The sequence below is a fragment of the Gigantopelta aegis genome, chromosome 10 (genome assembly GCF_016097555.1).
Source record: "Gigantopelta aegis isolate Gae_Host chromosome 10, Gae_host_genome, whole genome shotgun sequence".
NCBI lineage: Eukaryota > Metazoa > Mollusca > Gastropoda > Neomphalida > Peltospiridae > Gigantopelta > Gigantopelta aegis.
The window spans coordinates 82,552,077-82,574,722 of NC_054708.1; the positions used below are offsets into that span (position 1 = coordinate 82,552,077).

Sequence of the window (22,646 nt, forward strand, 5' to 3'; positions counted from 1 at the left end):
AAAAATATTTTTGTTGCAGAAACTTACAAATTAGCCTAATCACCTTTTGTAAAAAAATGTGAACTAAAAATAAAGAAAAGGAAAACGAAGTGAGTTTAATTCTGATGTTGCAGCTCGAGTTGATGGCATGCTGTTTATTGAAGACTGTTTATACTCATTAGGTTTTGCGTCTTGACGCTGTTAAAAACAGTGATACCTGAGTTATAAACGTTATAAATTAGTCTGGTGTTTTGTGTATATTTAACTTAAGAACTTAATGCTCGCGTGTTCTGCTTTTTTAAAAACTCCATTTAAAGCACTTCTCTAAAGTTGAGTGAATTCAGTATCAGCGGACCGTTTTGAGAAAAGCACGGCAGTGTCAGTATGACACCCCAGAACATTGGTGGAAATCTTATAGAGTAACATTTAGAAACTGTTATAAGCGTACGAGCTCCCTTTTCTTTTCTTTTTTTTTGTTTCTTTTTTTTGTGTGTTTGTTTCTTTTTTTCTTTCTTTTTCTTTCTTTTTTTCTCTTTCTTTCTTTCTTTTTTTTTTTTTTTTTGGGGGGGGGGGCAGGCCTTTGCCCGAATTAAACGAACCTCATCAAATCTGGATAACAACATTTATTCATATTACAATTTTTACCAAACAGCTATATAGGGTTACAAACGAATCACTACGCATTTTTACATGGATTACAAGTAATTTTGAGGGTAGAATGATGGAAATACTTGATAGAAAAGTCTTAGGTTAGCATATTTTGCACGTATATCTATATAATTTTTGCCCGAATTTAAGGTTTTGCTCCAGTACTGGGTGGGGTGGTGTGGGGTGGAGTGGGGGCAGTTGTCTCGCTCTCTCTCTCTCTCTCTCTCTCTCTCTCTCTCTCTCTCTCTCTCTCTCTCTCTCTCTCTCTCTCTCTCTCTCTCTCTCTCTCTCTCTCTCTCAGGTCGAGACATAAAGGGCCGTGGTATGTGCCATCCTGTCTGAGAGATGGTGTACATTAACGATTGCTTGCTACTGATGAAAAAAATACACGTTGAACATCAACTCGTCATAGTTTTAAATGTACTGAGGTGTCGTTAAACAAATATTATTTCAATTTTCTTTCACAGCGGGTGATTTATTCTGTGCGAGTTAGCCCTTCAGACGCTCGCTTGTTCTCGCGTAGTGGCCGTCTTATCATCCAGCTGTCAAACACACGTGACTTTCATCTGGCGTCTCACAACACCATATCAAGCCATATCTGGCCGAAAACCGATTGTCAATAGTCTAATATTTCTCGAAATAGGATTTCCAATCATACGTTACGGAAACATTAACACATGTGTTGGGGTTGAGACAGATTGTGTTTATGTACCTGTATAATATTATATGCACGTTTGTGCGTACGCATGCAAACATGCAAGCACGCATACACCCGTACGTACGTACGTACGTACAGACACAAAGACACACACAACGGATGAGTATACAGTTTACAAAAACACGTTGCATTAAGCTTGAGAGTATAAGATAAAGAGGTTATTACCCTCGTGTGTTTCGGTATCGTCAATATCATGCCTCTCACGCCTTCCCCTGCTCAAAGAGACAATCTGACCGAATACCTTACTGTCGTCATTTATAATTGATATGGTTGAATTGTACCAAATCAGGAACTTCGAGGTAATGACATTTAGTGTACAGTTATGTTGTTTTTTTTTAATTAAAGGTTCATCGCAATGTAGGGTTTACCGGAAAATTAAAATGTTTTTCTTTTTGTTTATTTGGGGTGTTTTTTTTCTGTGTTTTTTGGGGAGGGTTGTTGTTGGAATTTTGGTGTTTTATTTTGCCATCGTGTGTCGCTAATAAAAAGTTTAAACTTTAAATGCGATGTGACACTCCATTTTGGGTGTCACACTTCTTAAATGTGCCCGGGTGCGTTGATAAACATTTTTTATCAGTTTTATTAATATTATCTACAATGTCGGTAAGTGGCTGCTATATAGTTTTAGGCCCGTAGCCAGGATTTTGAGAGGGGGAGGGGTCGTTTAGGCTTATGGTGAGGCACGATGTGCCCGAGTTGCTTAAGGGGATTCGGGGGTATATTAAAAAAAAAAAAGCCACCGGTAAGTGGGGGGGGGGGGGGGGGGGGGGGGGCGACTGACACCCCACTCCCCGACTCCCCAATGGCTACGGGCCTGAGTTTTAAATGTCCCGAAATGTCGTTAAACAAAAATTATTCTCCCTTCATTTCCGGAAGAACACGAAAGCTAGTTGTAATGCAATAATTGTCGAAATCAATATTGTGTATTACGAACGTTTTGAACCGAGCGTTAACATTTGCAAGTTTAAAGATTATAGTTACAGCCTTTGTAGAATTTCACACATTTAGCAATGCAAAATACAAATAAAATGACAGCCATACTAAACTCGTATTTCCGCTATCAACCGTCTGATATTACTAAGCAACTTGACATGTCTTAATGTCATAAATGTTTTTATAAGGGGACGTAATCCCGAGAGGAAATGCACTCGGTATTAGGTTAAACCAATAGGGCCTAATACTGACGTCACATTTCATGCTTTGTTGACAATAGTGTTTTAGAAAACGAATGAATAAACAAATGAACGAACGAACGAAGAAACGAACGAGCGAATGAATGAATAAATTTGCCTTTACATAAAAGACTGTTGTGGCCTATTGGGGAGGGATGTAGCCCAGTTGTAAAGCGCTCGCTTGGTGCGCTGTCGGTGTGTGATCGATCCCCTTTGGTGAACCCACTGGGCAATTTCTCGTCCCAGCCAGTGCACCACGACTGGTATACCAAAGGCAATTGTATGTGCTATCCTTTCTGTGGGATGGTGCATACAAAAGACCTTGCTACTAATGATAAAAAGGTAGCCGGTTTCCTCACAGAATTACCAAATATTTGACATCCAATAGCCGATGATTGATAAATCAATGAGCTCTAGTGATGTCGTTAAACAAAACAAACAAACAGTAGGCCTATTATATATTATGTATTGTTCTCACATTATAACTTAGTAACTGAATATGAATCATATGAACGTGCGCGTGTGAACATACAAACCAGGAGGGCAGGGCTTCGGGGATTGACCCCATCCCCTGTTCAAGCAAAATATGTCCTTTTTTCAGGCACGGCGGAAGCAAATAGACATGGGAGGGGGGTACTTGGCTGAGATCGAGGGCGTAAAATTTTGAAAACTAGATATCCTGAAATGCAATTTCTTGCATTCTACAAGGAAATTTCATCTGTGTCTTAAGATTTACTACCGATAGTATTTTTTATTCAGAATTACCCGCCGTGCTTGAGTTGTTGTTGTTTTTTTGTTTTTTGTGGGGGGGGGGGGGGGGGGGGGGGTAATATGTTTGGGGGAGCATGACTCGACCCCTCTTTAAACTTTTGTCGCCATAGCCTAGACCCCTCCTGCTAAAATCCGTGCTCCCTCGTCTGCAGCCATGTGCGCAAGCTCGCACAAGCATGCAATCATAAATAAGATGCAGAATGGAAAAACAAAATGAATTCCAATAAAAAAAAATAAAAGATATAGCTAGGCCTTTATTTAAATATGGGGCGGGACGTAGCCCAGTGGTAAAACGCTCGCTCGATGCTCGATCGGTCTGGGATCGATCCCCGTCGGTGTGCCCATTGGGCTATTTCTCGTTTCAGCCATTGCACCACGACTGGTATATCAAAGGCCGTGGTATTTCCTACCCTGTCTATGGGATGGTGCATATAAAAGAACCCTTGCTGCTAATCAAAAAGAGTAGCCCATGAAGTGGCGACAGCGGGTTTCCCCTCCTTAGCTTAGGTATTTTACAAGCAGAAATCACAACAAGCATTTAACACGACGCTGAAATCAACAGCAACAACATGGCGCAAATTATGAAATTGTTGGGGGTGGGGAATTGATGGGTTATTTTAAAAAAAACGTTTTAACACCCCCCCCCCAAAAAAAAAAAAAAAAAAAAAAAAAAACTTCTTCAAAAAACCCCAAAACAACCCCAACATGATTTGATGGATTGAAGGCAAACACTTAACTGCTTTCAACCCACTACCCCATTTCTTTTGGCTTGATGTTTGTGTTATAATGATGCTAAATGTGTAAGCGCCGTAAAAAAGTCCTGGGAAAAGGCCTGTTAACCATGTCTGACGCCATATAACCGTACATTAAATGTGTTGAAAGCGTCGTTAAATAAAACATTTTTTTTTTTTTTTAAATTTACATATAAATCCCCCCTCACAATTACTGTGGCTGTTATCGTCGGAAAGAAGTACAGGAGTATATTGTTTGACGTGTACTCAGGGACCTGTGTAAATATTGCCCGCGTGACAGAATAGCAAAGCCTGTGAGCGCGTCAGATCTCGGTGGACTGTCACTGGAGGTGTTTATTTATTAATACGTTATGTCATCGCGATATTTCATGAAGAACCCACAACAAACACGCTTCTATTCAGGCAGTCGGGTGTAAACTTCATTATAAAAGAGAGAGAGAGAGAGAGAGAGAGAGAGAGAGAGAGAGAGAGAGAGCGAGAGCGAGAGAGAGAGAGTCAGGGTCCAACCATCCGTTTGTAGCTAACGTTCGCTAAAATAGTTTTTACGCTATGCAGTAAACCGACTGACCATTCCGAGAACTAGTCAAAACAGTTTGCTAACATTTAGCGAAAGTAGTTGACTGAACTTACCGGCCTCGGTGGCGTCGTGGCAGGCCATCGGTCTACAGGCTGGTAGGTACTGGGTTCGGATCCCAGTCGAGGCATGGGATTTTTAATCGAGATACCGACTCCAAACCCTGAGTGAGTGCTCCGCAAGGCTCAATGGGTAGGTGTAGACCACTTGCACCGACCAGTAATCCATAACTGGTTCAACAAAGGCCATGGTTTGTGCTATCCTGCCTGTGGGAAGCGCAAATAAAAGATCCCTTGCTGCCTGTCGTAAAAAGAGTAGCCTATGTGGCGACAGCGGGTTTCCTCTAAAAAAAACAGTGTCAGAATGACCATATGTTTGACGTCCAATAGCCGATGATAAGATAAAAAATCAATGTGCTCTAGCGGCGTCGTTAAATAAAACAAACTTTTTTTTTGACTGAACTTATTTTTGATTTAACGTGATTATTTGATTTAACGTTTAGCGTAAAAACCAGGCTGGCTAGTGCTAGCGACAAACAGTTGGCTGAACGTAGGCCTAATCCTGGTGTGAAAACCTTTGGACTGGTTCTCACAGTGGTCATTTGTATAATGTGTAGTATAAAAACCGCTATAACAAGCGTTAGCGAAAAACGGCTGGCAGAACTTAACCCCGCTGTTTTAGTGAGCATGTGGTAGTGTAGTCGGTAACAGAAAAGGCTAACAAAATGAGATATTCTGTACTATGCAATTCTTTGAGGAAAGCAAGATGAAGAAAACATCTTACAGGGTCATTCTTCTTTAACTGTAACAACTGTAAAAAATAGTTGTTGCAGCACTTTGACCTCTTGATTGTACAGTAATATTTAAATGTATTATAAAATAAACACTATTTTTGAGTTGTCTAGTTCATTCCCTGTACTTTTGAGTCATTATTGAACCTGCCATTACTCTCCTTTCCCTCCAAAAGGACCGTCGGAAAATGCCGACCCTTAAAAATACCCATGTCGCAAATGAGGATCAGCATAAAACGGGCATCACAAATACATGATTGTTACCTCTAAAGTATGTTTTTATACTCGGGTAAGCACAACAGCATGGCACCTTTTCAAAACATGTGTCTACTCTACTTAAAATCATCTTAAATTATGGAATATTCACTAATAAATCATGTCGCAAATTCTAGGTCACGTACGTTATCCAATTTGAAAGAGGAAACTACGTAGGCCTGACGGCCTAGATCGATTGGGATTAATGACTAAATTCTGGTAAATATACTTAATTATGTGTATCTGCTTATCCTTCCTCTGAAAAATGTACATTAGAGATGCAGAAAGACAATTAATCCATAATACTGGACCGTGTCTGTAAGGGTGTCACGTACGAACGTTCCCGTCTTACAAAAGTAGACACTTGAGCGCATTAATACATAGTTTGGCTTGGAGTTTCTGAGATGTACAAGGGCACAAGCAGAGAAATGCTGATAAAATGTAGTGCATGTATGACTACAGGCCCTTCTTACTGCAAATGTCACGTACGAAACTGTCACGTACGTTATCCGACATCCATTAGTCTGCATTCCAGGCTGAATCAACATTTTAGATACAACATCGACGGGCAAAATTGTCGTCTGCATGGCGCACATGTTTGGACCCCGATTTTATTCTTAAATACATCAGGTATGCTAGAGATTCATTAGATATTTTTGCATGTACTGATAGTTCACTACATATAGCCCATAAAGACCAACTAACCCCCCCCCCCCCCCCCCCACTGCGACAGTATCTACAAGTAGCCCTGCCGTGGAGGTCACACAAACTACCCCTCCTCCAACCATGCCGGCTGCGACAGTATCTGGCCCTGCCGTGGAGACCGTGTGAGTGGGACGCTATAATGAAGGTACTTGGTTTGGATTAAAGGGATTGAATTACATAGGGCCTAACCATGACGTTATTCTTTGAACATGTGGATGGCACTATGGAACAATCATTTTAAACCAAACCGAGTCACATACGTTATCCTCAGATGTTGTGAGGATACACCGTTCGTGTGTCCTTTGGAGATAATGTGCTGGTATCTTATATATGTCATAGTTAGGGGAGATAACCCTGTACGTGTTTTGTTAGAATTGTTTTATTTTAAGCACTTACTTGTTGGTCAAAAAATCAATTTATGAATAATTTACTTGTATTACAGGCATATTTTCAGTGACATTCATTAATTAAATGGGCAATATGCACATGATTCGGTAGATTATCATTCTACATGTTAGCCTAGGTCATGGTGATGGATAGTTTTGTTAGTAAATGTAAACAGATTGCAAGAAACTTTTACAAACGACCATATCCTAATTTAACGTCACGTACGTTATCCGTACCTCTTCTTTTGATACAGTTGTCAATAATAAGTGAACACTTCTGAGTAGTATACTTCCCTTTTGTGTTATTTCATGTGTTTGTTAGGTGCAGATAAACTGTGAAATTTACCTGGAGCAAGTCTGTCACCAATTCTATGCAGTTTGGAACATAAGGTATCAATCTGTGCATAAAAATGTAGTCAGAGTGTGTTATTACAAACATCGATCTTGAACAAATTAGTAAAGAAAGTTGTATTTTTCAAGTTGATTTCATTAAAGATGTTTCTTCTTGTTCAGAAAATGTATTTTGTTCACTTCCTAACATGACCAATTTGTATATTTATAGGGTACAATTCCTAAGGAGGGCATGACGGGTCACGTACGTTATCAGTACGACTTCCTTAGTTCAACATCCGCCACTGTTAAAAGGGTGACTCTTTACAGGGGAATTTATTTTTAAATAGTTACAGACAATTTAAGACTATGCAGGCAGGTCACTTTTAACATTCTCAGAAGATATTTATTTTTCAACATTCATACTTTATTGGTTGCTACAGTTAATGGAGAATAACCCTACAATGTTTTTTTCTTCTTCTTCGAAAGCTCAGACAAGGACCCCAGTGGCTTGAAGAAATGCACTGAGAGTTGCCGGGTTTTGGGGGGGGGGGGGGGGGGGGGGGGGGGGGGGGGGGGGGGGGGGGGGCGATTAGTTTCTCCTTCAGTACAGGGCAATCTGATTAAAATTAGCTCTACCTTGGTAGATCTAACAGCATTGTGTGACATTTCATCTATACATAACAATTCAAACATCGACCAATTACACTTCGCCGTTTATAGCGTTATTCGGGAGCATACAAATTCTAAAAATATCGGACGAGACTATTTATGCAGTAGGCGATCTTGTTGGTCTATTTCAACATTAAAAAGCAGGGGCAAAAGTGCAGTAATAAACTCTGGATTGTATACTAGTATAAACAGATTTTATGGCTATACCATCACAGTTTGGGGGGGGGGGGGGGGGGGGGGGGGGGGTTCGTCTTGAAACGAATTTTATATAAAATTTTATATTGAAATTAGTTTCCAGCATACTTCGTAATTCACCCGAATCATTTCGTATACCCTCGGCATAATCCCGAATGTTTTCAAATTCTTTTCAAATCACTGGCATGATTTTGCAAGTAAGGTTTTGATTGGTCGAATAAAAGGTCAACTGGACATGAGATCCAACGGGCTGCTGTTAGATCCACATGTAATAGTGGAGCTAATTTTAATGAGATTGAGTACAGGGGTTCATCTGAAGGCCAGACTGCTTTTTTTCTGGTACTGGTAATGGGGACAATTCTGCAGGAAATTGACGGTATTTTTTTTTTTTTTTAAACTCCCCCAAAATGATGATAAAGGTACATGTCAGTGTTTTCTGACTGAATCGTTCGTTCTTCCGACACACAGGCGTTCTCATTAGGAGAAATGCGAGCATCAAATTCCTTTACCATACTCATAAGCGTACGAGACGGGGGCGTGCGGCGTGTGTGTGTGTGTGTGTGTGTGTGCAACTTCCCCACTAGTGCTGGAGCAAAACCTCAAATTCAAGCACAAATTAGGTATTCAAGCAAAATGTGATAATCTAAGACCTTTTTATCATATATTTCCATCATCTACTCTCAAAATTAGTTGTAAACCATGTAAAAATGTCTATATAGCTGTTTGGTAGTAATGCTAGTATGAATAAATGTTGTTATGCATATTCGGGCATTTCCGTTTACTTCGTGCAAAAGCCAGCCTGCTCTCTACAAAAATGGTAGCCCGTACGCCAATGGCCTTGTTCCAGGCTGTGTGGTCAAATTCATGGTGTTTACACCAAGTGAACAAGTAGACAAATACATTGAGGACTCAAATACTGTCAAATACTTTATTTTCGCGTTTGAATAAAATTCGTGAAAATAAATTCCACGCGAAATTAAAGGCTGACGAAAATTGAGTATTAATAGAGAGAGAGAGAGAGAGAGAGAGAGAGAGAGAGAGAGAGAGAGAGAGAGAGAGAGAGAGAGAGAGAGAGAGAGAGAGAGAGAGAGAGAATGTAGTCTCGTTCAGTCATACTCGAGATCTCGTTAGTTTCCATTGCACAGGACTAGTAGTAACAATGCAATACTTAAAACTAATAAAAAATACAGTACAGAAAATATATTATAAGAAAATAAACACTACTACGTTTTGTATGGTTTTCCTTCATAAGTACTTGATCCCGCGAAAATAAAGTATTTTACAGTACTTAAGATTCTAAGATAAACCGAATGTTCCTAGAAGTGTGTTATGTCAGAGCATCACACTTTCAGCACTTTTCGTCCCTAAGACAGATAATATTTTCCGTCCAAGAAAAAACATAAAGAATTACCTATGGGCATTTAATATTCTGCTAATCTCAAATAGTAGTTAGATGGCGTCAGCTGCAAATGTCAGTCTAAATGAGTTCAATGAAGGGTGAACACTACTACCTAGGTGAAAATTGCTAAAGATTTGCAGGACTGGTGTAAAGAAATTGATGATTCCAGTAATAATAGTATGAATATATTTGAAGTAATTCACTTGAGTATGTCAGTTCCTTGCCGAAGACAGTCTTGTGGTAGGCCTATTGGGCAACCATCTTGAATTACCGATCATTAGGGAAATGTCAAAATGCACTTTAGACCCCAGGCTCCGTATTCATAAACGTACTTAAGTCAATGTATGATACCTAAATACATACTTAAAGTACATAAATAAGTATCATACATTGACTTAAGTACGTTTATGAATACGGAGCCAGGAACGCATTTAGGCACCGTGAAATAACAAAAACGACATACAAGTCACATGTTGTTTTAAATATGCTTATCTGTGGCCCCATACCAGGCGCGTAGGAACGACTTCGGGAGTGTGTGTGTGTGTGTGTGGGGGGGGGGGGGGGGGGCACTGATGGATCGGTACAAACTCTATATCAGATTTTGGTTACAATGACAAAAACATTAATGTGATAAACAAAACAAACAAAAAAATAATAATAAAGGCTCACTAGTGTGTGTGGGGGGGGGGGGGGGGGGGGGGGCGGGTTCTACGGGCCTGCATATTGAATGTTATGCCACTGTCGTTGATTTCCGTCATATTAAAAGTTTCTAAGATTTTATTTCGCCACGTACACGTGCTCATTGACCCTGAAAACCCTATAAATGACAAATTACAAGGCACATTCCAAGCAACAGAATCATCAGTGTGAAAACTCTACATTTTCTGTACTCGGGGGCCCCTGTACAACTTTAGGAGGTATGTACAGGGGTGGGGGTGGTGTAGCAAAATAAATAAATATGTGTAGTTGTTTTACAATTATAAAAAAGTAACGCCATACTTTGAGATAGTACAGAATATCAAAACTTGTTGGTATTTTCGGTTGTTGTTGTTGTTTTTTCAGTTTAACATCATAGGCCTACCTTTAGGCAAGGAAGCATGAAGTAAATCGGGGCGGGACATAGCCCAGTGGTACAGCCTCACTCGATGTGGGATCGATCCCCATCAGTGGGCCCATTGGGCTATTTCTCGTTCCAGCCAGTGCACCACGACTGGTACATCAAAGGCCGTGGTATGTACTACCCTGTCTGTGGGGTGGTGCATATAAAAGACCCCTTGCTGCTAATCGAAAGAGTAGCCCATGGAGTGGCGACAGCGGGTTTCCTCTCTCAATATCTGTGTGGTCCTTAACTTTTAAGCATTCAAACAGTTATTGCGGTCGACCCGGCTGTGTTATCCCAATGTTTGGATGCTAATTCTTTGTATACATGCCATCGGCTAAAGACAATTTAAATTTCCGGCCAGTGGAATGAAATGTATTTTGGAATTTTGGCCATTTTTCCATAGTCTCCCTCCCAGTGTTTTTGTACCGTGCAAACGGTTTGTGACGTCAGTGGTAATATAAATCAATATAGTAGAGGGAAAACATTGTAATAAGAGGAAGGATTGAGTAAAGAGAGGGGCGTTGTCTCCACCGTAAGCTCATAATTTTATAAGGGTTGGGGACGCAGCACCTTGGCGTAAAACGTCTAAGACTCCTATCTTTGGTCCTTTCTTGCATTACCTACTGTCCGAATTTTTTTTAACCTCATTAAGATTTATGAAGGATGACCAACAAGTTGGATCATAAGCGTAGGTTGGGTTTTGCCGAACTAAACAAAAATGCCACATGTATTCATATTAGCATTACTACCAAACAGCTATATAGCGTTGCAAACGAATCACTACCGGTATGCATTTTTACAACTAATGCTGAGGGTAGAAGGTGGAAATACATTGCAAAAAGGTCTCAGGTTAGCACATTTTGCCAGAATAGGAGTTTTTTCTTCAGCACTAGGAGGCAGTTACCCGCCCCCCCCCCCCATCCCCCACGTTTTTGAAGGAGTAGCCGGTATAGACAGGTTATTCTCTGTCTCTCCCTTTCCTGACGCCATATAACCGTAAACGTCCCCCCCCCCCCTCTCTCTCTCTCTCTCTCGCTCTCTCTCTCTCTCTCTCTCTCTCACACACACACACACACACTGGCAGACAACTGAAATATAATAATGATATAGCTAAATAATGTACTGTGGAGTTATTAAAGTGACATACATTCACTACAATTAAAAACTGTAACAAGGCTTATGACACAATAAAAGCTTTTATTGAGTGCCAGCACAAAAATAAATCACAGATCACGTCACATGTTACCCAGACACACACACACACACACACACACACACACACACACACACACACACACACACACTGATCAAAATACAATGTATCCCTCCCACCCCAAATAAAAATAGATGTTCACGAAAGACATATGACAGTTATGCAAACACACAAGCAAAATATTCATACAGCACTATCTAACAAATATACATACACTAAATTTATATATGTCATAGAGGGACAGGCGAAAATGTTTTGAATTTGAGAAAGAACCACTAAATTTTTAATACAATATCGTGTTATCTTGTAATAACAGTTTCATGATTGAGATGAAAATACAAGATGTCTGCAATAGTACTGTTCAACGATTCTGATACTACAACAATGAGAATTAAATCTATATTTTTTACTATCACTTACACAAACCAACACAAGAAAGCTATGGCTCACATGATAGTGTATTTGATTTACTATTCTCAAATTATTTCTTATTTTAAATGTATTTTGTGCTTACCGGTATATCCACTTTAGGTTCAATCACGTTGTTCTGGACATACACTTCAGCTATCTGGGCTGTCTGTACAGGACAGATGGTCAGTGGTTTGTCGTCGTGTGTTGGGTAGTCAGAGAACTTTGTGTGATGGTTTTACACCTCCCCAGAAAGTCGTTAAATACCAAAATAATTGTTATTTCCCCAGGGCTGTTAGATGTAGCGGCCCGACACGCCTTGGTCCGTAAAGTAAGCGCTTTGACGGCGTGGAAGTGCCTTAAATCAATTGCCGCTATGCCTTGATTTGAAGTGCTTTAGAAAAACAATTTTCACATGTACAAGCGTGTCAGTCGACTACCTCTTGCAAACAACTTGTGTACCAGTATATCAAGCACACCTAATTACTATGACAGGTAAAACACTTCCTAAATACCTAACAATGGACCAGTCGTCTGCTCACAATTGGTGTTTTGTAATTTTACCACATCTACTGGGACCGCTAATCCATCAGGAAGGCACCTACGCATAACGAGATTCCCATGCTTAGCATTCAAGCTTCAAGGCCGATCAAAGAAGAATCAACTGTACCATTTAACTGAATAAACGATAGGCGAAGCACTTTTTAAAAGTACACTTAAGTTGGCAATCAGTAATTTCTATCCTAACACCCCCTTCCCAAAAGACCCACACACTGAACATCCAGGGCTCGCGCTGTCGGTAGCCAAATTAATAATTAAATGTCCCTCCTGCCTCGGTATTGGTCATTGGCGAAGACATAGGCTAAATCCGGGATGGGCGTGCCTGAAACTTCAGTGAATATGGACATGTTAATAGAGTTCCCATCCCATCCAAGGTTACATGAAAATCCATTCTGCCGACTTGCATTAATTATTTACATGTTGCATGTGAGCCCAAAATATTTTGTGGTTTGTATTCTGATTATGATAAGTGAAATTATTACTGGCAAAATATTATTACACAAAACATCAGAATAGATCGATATGAAGAGAAAGATTTAAAATGACTTAGTTGACATCGGTGATGCACAAAATAAATAATAACCAGAACTCTGCAGGATAAAGAGTTTCACCAATAATAAGCTGATTTGGCATCACTTGTAGTTTCACTTATTATGTTCATCTCAATGCATGTTAACATTTTTTTTTTATTAAATTAAATTTTCAGTTAAATTTATTAAATTTAAAAAAAAACCCCGTAAATTTGGATATTAAAATTCATAATCACTTGCATAGCCAAACATCTCTTTTGTTTCTCCCTCACACCTTCTACATTTTTGTTGTCACATAACACTACTTATATATAGTGGTTGCTCCCCCCCCCCCCCCCCCCCCCCCCCCACTGCTAAATGTTGGTTCCCCAGTATAAAATTCTGTTAATGTCAATGTTCATAATTAATCTACACTGTAATTCTATTAAAAAGAATTAAATCATGTTTTTAAACACTTTTTGTTTGGTAACTACTAAAAAGTCGTAAAACTCCAGAGTATTTTTAACATGTAATGTGATGAACATACATTGGTACATCTACATACATCTCAACATGTATAAACCAAACAGATCTAGTTTGAGAAACATGGACCTAAACATCTCTCATCTCACTTTCCGACTTCTCCAATCACAACAAAAATTGAAAAATGTCTGCAAAATTGAAAACAAACGTACCAATAGCTGGCCGGTTGTTAAATGTACAAATAAAACTATGTGTAGTAACTTGTATCAATTTAAAGCTAGAGAGTAATAAAAGCCGGTGCTCACAGTGACTAATACACAGTGCTCACAGTGACTAATACACGGTGCTCACAGTGACTAATACACAGTGCTCACAGTGACTAATACACAGTGCTCACAGTGACTAATACACACTGCTCACAGTGACTAATACACGTATGTGAAAACAATGAAAAACTTTCAATCCAGTTCACTGAAACACCAGTACTACACAACAAAACTGATTGGTTGATGATTTACGCATAAGTAATATATTCACGTATGTCTCTCCAACAGTAAGGCAAAAAGAGTGAAAAGAAAACCAGAAAGACCCAGTTTGTATAATGTGGTGTCATGTCCATTGCTATTTTGATAATCATAATGCTATGAAACACAATTTGTTTATGAATATGCAGGGGTCACATATGCTGAGGTCACATTGTTTACACCAGTGGAAGAAACATATAAACAATGATCAACTGGGACTTTCAATTATAAATGCACAATATATATATATAAATGTGATGAAGAAGACTTATTGTTGAAACTGACAGAGGACATGTTAAAATGACATATGTAACATTAATTATAAATGAATGAACATATGCAATAAAATGGATACATAAAAGGAAAAAAGAAGGAAAAAAGATAGACAATTTAAAAATAAATACATCTTCTATGTACAAAAATACAGAAATATTCTGACTGATTATAATAACCAGATCGAATCTGGCCTGTTCCGTTGAATTACTTTCTTAGAGGTGTTTTTAAAATAATCTATTCAATTTCTCAGGGACCTCTCAAAATATTGCAGTTGTAGACATTTACCTCCACATGTAACTCGATAAGTAACTAGTTTTAGACCTTATGATTACTCCAAACCCATTACACAGATGTCAACACCACAATGGCCATTTCTTATGGTTGTTTAATATAAATCATTCTATAAAATTCAGGAAGCAAACTAGTAAAATCTGACCCCCCAAATAAAAAGGATATTAAATGGGCTTTATAAGCTAGCCTTATTTCCATACAATTTATAACACACATTTATATGTATATGGTGTCCCCTAAAGACAGGTGGTTGTAACACGAGGTATTCATTAAAGCCTATAGTAGGCCTAGCATCAAATTCCATCTATAATTTTTAAGTCACCTTTTTTTTTCAAACAACATACACTAAAATAAAAGGATTCTTTAACAATGCTAATCAAATTAGAGTTTGGTTATTAAAACCAATTTGTTATCCATCTGTACTATCTGATTAGTATTGGAAGATCCATTAAATTCTTAAAACACTACGTAAAGTTAAAAACAGCATCGGACCAACCAGAAAACATTTTAATTATTGAAAATAATTGACTATACCAAACTGAAAATAGAAAAATATAATGTTCTCCACCGATTCCATGATGTAATAATGAGTGAGTTTACAACATTAGCATGTGTTCCGTAAGTCACAACCGTATAAGACGTGGTCATTTTAGGACATCTCTTAAGATTACGGTAAAACAATAAACGTTCAGACAACCCCAGCAATGAAGAAAAGGTCCACGGCAAAAAAAAAACAAAACAAAAATCCACTGAAAACCCCCAAGAATACATGGTAGTCCAAGGAAAAAAAAGTGCTGTGGAAAATGAAAACTCCACAGCAATCTCCACGGCATTGCCTATTGCCGTAGGCAACTGCAGGGGTTGTCAGATTTCTTACATTTTCAAGGCAAAAAGACATTTGTAGGACCATACCTAGTAGAAGCTATGGCGGTTTCTGCTCCCCTCCCCACAATATGAAAAGTCTTTTAAAAGTGCCATTTTTATCTACCTAGAGGAAACCCTCTATTACACTCCACGATACTTTTTTTTTTTTTTACTGCTACCCTATCCCTCACTCCACCCCAAACTAAGTATGGCCCTAATTTACAAGACAGGAACAAAGTCAAACATAGAAATCTGGAGGAACTGCTAAAAACAAATCTTGATACAATCTCATGCCTGGGCATGGTGGACAGTTTGACATTGTTTTACAGTTCCATCCATACTTATTGATATTTGATTTCAAATATCGATTACTATTTCAAACACAATATTACCCAAGCACACTACATGCCAGATGGTCTAGTCAAATGGTGAGGTTTCATATTTGTTTGCTTCTTGAGTTGTTGCAAGTTTTGTTTATAGTGGGACTTGCAACTATAATACCAGATTAACGAGAATCTTCAAAGCAGATTAACTGATCCCTTAATACCAGATTAACTCTGCAGTGAAGTGGTCAGGTACAAAGGTTCTATGCCACCATAATTATTATGTACATAGGTTCTATGCCACCATAATTATTATGATCATGAACAACTGGATACAGGCTTTAAAAATGTATGGCTTATTCAGGGCCCAGTTGCTCAAGCATAGTTGTTTAATTAACCCTGGGTTAATCTAATATTTTCCTTTTAATTACTTTTGCAAAATAAACTTTAGATTTGATCATGCATGGATACCTTTAGTTTCAACATGCTTTTCAATTATTATTTGTATTGATTCAGTCCTTTATTTTGAAAATTTAAGGTAACTAGCATTTAAACAATTGGTCCCTGGATTTGATCTTTCCTTATACACAGCGGAATATAGGGCACTAGTATGCAAAACATATAATGATACCTAGCACTTAAATAGTTATTAGCTGAGGTTAAATACAGGCATTTAGCTACATTCAAGACTGAAGAACCATACTGTATCCAGCCACTATGTCAAGCTAGATACATTCATAAAATGAACTTTATCTTGCCATTATTAAAGGATGAAGACAGTTTTTATCACATATATCTCATGATTAACCGGGTAATATATCGCCATCATCAAAGAAAAAATATATACGGTTTGATTGTTGGTGTGTGTTTTTTTTGTTTTTTTTTGTATATTAATTTAAAACCATATATTTTTATTTTAACACAGTCCAATATTTAAGAAAAGAGTTAATTATTGTTTATTTTGCCATTTCAAGTTTGCCATATTACAAAATTGGGTTGTCATTAAGAAAGAATAAGAATTGTTTGCACTCACCGTTACCAGGACTAGCCCTACCAGTTTGCTTTTACTCACATGTCTGTCGAGAGGTCAGTAAATATAACACTTAGCATGCTGAATAGCTTCCTTAATATTGTGAGCCCTTGCCACCTCAAACAATGAATAACCATGGAGAGGCCACTAACAATATCAATAAGACAGTTTTGTTTGCTTGGTGCTTACACAAATCAAATTGTGCATAACCTTTTTTTCTCAAGCGCTAAATTTCGGACATTATATACATTGCTGTAACTGGTGATGCACATTTTCTATTGTTTGACACATGGAGAAATATTATTCTCTCCTTGCTCATGGCAAGTCTGTTAATGAAAGCCATCTAGAAATCTGAGTCTCCAAATAAACTTGCCACAGGTAAGACACAGGCACAGTGGAACTAATTCAATATTTAAAATACTGAATCACTCAAGTTAACCCTCCCCAAACCCTCCCTAAATGTTTTTCATACCAATAACACTTTTGACTGAATTGCTAAGGAGTTCATCTATTCCTCTCAACAACTGTATCAACCCTGTGTTGATGAAATGTCTGAGGAATAATCTTGCTGAAATAAAAAACAGCTGTATTAAAGTTTGTTGTGATTATTTGAACACTTGAGACAAGTCCTCATTTTGTTTTGGCCGACTTCTAGATAAATAAAGCTTCCTCGATGATGTCCCAGTGTTTGGCCTGGCGGGTGTTGAGATGAATTCCATAATGATGATGATGGCGCTCCATACTGCATGTAAATCTCGCACTAGCGGCGGTTTGTGTCATTCAAAATGCAAATCTCCAGCTGAGGAGAATTGTCAAGGAAACATAAACAACTGTAAATGTGAAATGTTACAAACAATATAAAGCTAGTTGAAAGCCATAAAATTATCCTTGTTAAAAAATACACAATGCAAGCTTGAATACTAACGTCGATAACAGTCACTTTTCACACCCTCGTTTTGGCTTCATACACAATAAATATAGAATATCTTACCGTAATTTCACTTGAAATCCATATTTCATAAAAGGTACAATTTTTTAATCACAAGATTTTCTTCAAACACATTCAGGTGCATTAGTAATGTCCAAACATAAAACATTTAACAACAATTTTGCACTGGAATTTTTCCAGCATTCTTAAAATGGAAACATCATGTACCCAGTTTATGGTTATTTTAAGGAGATGCAAAGTGATGCCATTGGAATACTGACGTCATTCAAATTCAAAATAAGCTATATTATTACAATGCTTCGCCACATTAAATAAAAACTGGTCTACTAACCTTGACCCCTGTCAAATGTTTTATTTTTCATAATTCTGGACACAATATTAATTTTAAGTTTTAAAAGATGAAAGCAATAAAAAGTACCTTTTGACAAATATATCAAAACAAAACATTACCATTGGACATGTTTCATTTATTATGTATGAAGCAAAAACAAGGGTACGAAATGTGACTGTCTTCAAGTTTAGACTCTACCGTATACGCAAATATGTTCACAAATAAAATATACCGCGAAAATCACGAACACATTGATAGCGAATTTAATTATCATAGAACTTATTTCTGATTTAGTATAATACAGCTGAAAATGACGAAACACAGTAAAATGTTCAGATTGACCATGGATGTGTATATATGTTAACGTTCAAAATATTTACATTATTTATCTTATAATATAGTCTTATCTCTACATGCCCAACCCATATCAGAATCAAACAGTCAGAAGTACCTGTTAAATTTATACCGAGTTTTGTATGCACTTTGTCTTTACCGCCAAATTATCCACAAGGTCACATGGTTCTGTAAACCTGTATGGTCACGTGGATTTCACTGAAGTGACACACAATTGGGTTTAAGTCTGTTGTTAGGTAATCTCAGTTTTGTTTGTTTTCTTTGTAACCTTGAATGGAAGTTTGTGGGTACCACCAATAATTAAAAGTTATTTCTTGTGATATTTGCGTTTTTAAATTTTCTGTATCGCATGTGCGTGTTCCATCGATAACATGTCTTATCAGACATACATAAAACAATGACATCTCACTGACAGCATGGTGAACATGTCCAAGTGTGTACGTGAAATTGTCATTGAAAAGAGTTGGGCAAATGAAATGTGGGTAATTTTGATTTTATTATCCGGGGACACTCTCACAAAAATGTAAAATGAAAGCCCAATCACAATTTATTTTAGCCGCAAAAATATTTGCGTATATGGTATTTTAAAAATAATTACACACGTCAATTTGGATGAAAATCATCGCTACTAGTTCCATGTAAGTTACTGTTTAAATGCAAAGGAAAGGCATATTCAACAAGCATTCTGAACATACTGCTACCGGGTCAAACACATTTTCATATTTGTTAGTTCCAGGGCCATAACTCTGTACAAAATGGGTAAATTGCCATCAAAGTCAAACTTAATGTGTAGTAACAGAACATGATAAAGCTAGACACAAAATTCCAGCTTAATATCTTGAGGCATTGCCAAAACCAAAAAACAGGAGATAATTGTTTTTTCATGTACCTCCTAAGTTCAAGGGCAATAATTCTGTCAAAAATTGGTAATCATCATGAAAGTCAAACTTGTATATGTGGGACAGATGGACAGACATGAAACCTATAGTCACAGGACTCTTTAAAATTGTAACTCATTTCATGTCTTATTATCTGGTTATTGTGACAGTTGAGAGAAAACTTTGAACAAGCAGGGTTTCTGCCAGATGGTAAAACGGGTATGGCGCCATACCAAAAGTTTTGGCAGATTTAATTTTTTCAAGTTAACCTTTTGACAAAATTCACCCTAACCATAAACCTTTTTTTCTTCTTTTATCCTACTGCCCCCCTTTCCTTTCTCTCCTTTGAATTCCATCTCATTTCTTCCTTATCTGGCAACTCCTATCTTTTAACCTCTTTCACTGTCCACCTCCACATCCCAGTCCTTGTCTCTCCAATCGCAACCCATTTTCTTTCTGGGAGAGGCCCCCCACCCCATACCCCCTGTTGACTGTGGTTGCATTCAATTATATAGTGCCATACCCAAAACACTGGCAAGAGATCTTTTATATGTACTTTTCCATAGATAGGTCACAACACATCATAGACTTAATATAAACATCAACGGCCTCGGTGACATAGTAGTTAAGCCATCAGACTACAGGCTGGTAGGTACAGGGTTCGCAGCCCGGTGCTGGCTCCAACCCAGAGTGAGTTCTTAAGGACTCGATGGGTAGGTGTAAGGCCACTACACCCTCTTCTCTCTAACTAACCACTAACCAACAATTAACTCACTGTCCTAGACAGACAGCCCAGATAGCTGAGGTGTGTGCCCAGGACAGCGTGCTTGAACCTTAATTGGATATAAGCACAAAAATAAGTTGAAATGAAATGATGTACCCACTGTCGGGCACTGATTGAAATATAACAGATACTTAGCTGGTTTTTGGTACAAGTAGTCTATCATATTTCTCATCTCTTTCTCCTCCCGTTTCTTTCTCCCACTTTCTCTCTCCACTCCCCTCCCTCTCCTGTCCAAATATTAAAATAACCATACAAGAGACACCTAACAGCTATAGATTAAAATGTGTTGCGGTGTTGTTAAATAAATATTCCTTTCCTTGCAGTGAGTGCAACAACCAGTCAAGGATACAACTCTCAAGCCCCGTTCCACAGGATCTATCAACATGAGTCCTCGTGGAACAAATACATTCTTGTTTTCTTCTTCAATGTACCGGTTTATTTTCTTTAAGCACTGAAAAGAAAATAGTGCAAAGGATATTAAAAACAAAGATTAAAGTTTGTTTGTTTTGTTTAACGACACCACTAGAGCATATTGATTTATTAATCATCGACCATTGGATGTCAAACATTTGGTAATTCTGACATAGTCTTAGAGAGGAAACCCACAAATGTTTCCATTAGTAGCAAGGGATCTTTTATATGCACCATCCCACAGACAGGATGGCATATACCACAACCTTTGATATACCAGTCGTAGCACACTGGCTAGAATGAGAAATAGCCCAATGTGCCCACCAATGGGGATTGATCCCAAACCGACCACACATCAAGCGAGCGCTTTACCAATGGGCTGCATCCCACCCTAAGATTAAATAAATGAATGTTTAAACAAGTTATTTCTCTCAAGTTTTGTAGTCCTTGGTGTAAATAATACAAGATGAAATCAAGTAATATTGCAAATGTATAAACATTTAAAGAAATGTTTTTTTTAAATTATAATATAAATAAAAATTCAGCGGAATTAAATGTTTTACCTAACAAACATTTTTGGTGCACTGTGATAAGCATCCACAGGTGCAGCTATAAACCAAGTTTCAGTGACTTATAATTTGTAATAAAATTATTTTAGTGAAAAACTTTAAGGTTAAACTTTAGTGCAAAATTGATGCTGTTGCTGCCATCAGAAAAGTAACTTCCTTATCCTGCCTTTTTACTTCATAAAAAATGCAAGACAAAAACACTACATCTGCAACCTGTTTGGCATAAAACATCAAACAAAGTAGAGTCAAACTTCAATCACTCCACCTTCGGTCTCTCGAAAACTTCGATCTCTCCATCTGAAGCGACAGTCCCAGCCGAGTTGCTATACAACCTAGTAATAACGACCTTCAAAAACTCAAAGTTCAAAAACTCGATAAACTCAATCTCTCGACCTAATTCTTTGGTCCCGCCATAAAGATTTAATAGAGTATGCACCTCTAAAACTCAACGTGTGTGGATTGATCAAACTGTCGGTGCCAAGAGTATTTTAAAGACGAATGTATTGTTAATCATGTTAATCAAGCGAAGGGCGCCGGTCTCGGGTGGTCTCGGCTGTCGAGGATTAAATTGATAATTAGAGAATAATAGATCGCCAACTAAGCAGACTGAAATGATCCTGTGTTTGGTAGTCGGCGTTGGTCAGTGGTGGAGAGCCTCGCTAGTCGGCGTTGGTCAGTGGTGGAGAGCCTCGCTAGTCGGCGTTGGCCAGTGGTGGAGAGCCTCGCTAGTCGGCGTTGGTCAGTGGTGGAGAGCCTCGGTAGTCGGCGTTTGTCAGTGGTGGAGAGCCTCGCTAGTCGCGTTTGTCAGTGGTGGAGAGCCTCACTAGTCGGCGTTGGTCAGTGGTGGAGAGCCTCACTAGTCGGCGTTTGTCAGTGGTGGAGAGCCTCGCTAGTCAGCGTTGGTCACTGGTGGAGAGCCTCGCTACGTAACACTTAATTACAGACACAGTCTTGGTAAGGGGGCTGGACGTAGCCCAGTGGTAAAGCGCTTGCTCAATGCGAGGTCGGTCTGGGATCGATCCCCGTTGGTGGACCCATTGGGCTATTTCTCGTTCCAGCCAGTGCACCACGACTGGTATTTCAAAGGCTGTGGTATGTACTATCCTGTCTGTGGGATGTTGCATATAAAAGATCCCTTGCTGCTAATAAAAAAGAGTAGTCCATGTAGTGGCGACATCGGGTTTCCTCTCTCTATATACCATATGTGTGACACCATATAACCGTAAGTATAATGTGTTGAGTGTGTCATTAAATAAAACATTTTTTTTTTTTTTTTTCAGTCTGCGTAACTTGTTAATTGTTAGCGCTGTTTGTTTTTGCTCTCAAAGGAATGAACTGTGTCAATTTATATATCAGTTAATGTTTATCAATTAACAGTCATTTAGTTGTTAAAAATTGATACATGAGAGACTGAGAAATCTGGGTAAGGACCCAGAAATG

General features: G+C 38.4%; 1 protein-coding gene across 3 annotated transcripts in view; it reads right to left on the minus strand.

The window, feature by feature from the left end:
* Positions 1-11,628: 11,628 nt before the first annotated feature.
* LOC121382720 (golgin subfamily A member 7-like) overlaps positions 11,629-22,646 on the minus strand; it is a 28,745-nt gene continuing 17,727 nt past the window's right edge. For all 3 annotated transcript variants that reach the window (XM_041512272.1, XM_041512271.1, XM_041512273.1), the window contains 2 exons: positions 20,576-20,677; positions 11,629-17,729 (listed from right to left, as the gene is read on the minus strand). In XM_041512272.1, coding sequence (XP_041368206.1) covers positions 17,691-17,729; positions 20,576-20,677 — 141 coding nt within the window. In that variant the 3' untranslated portion in view covers positions 11,629-17,690. The remainder of the gene's footprint in view (positions 17,730-20,575; positions 20,678-22,646) is intronic.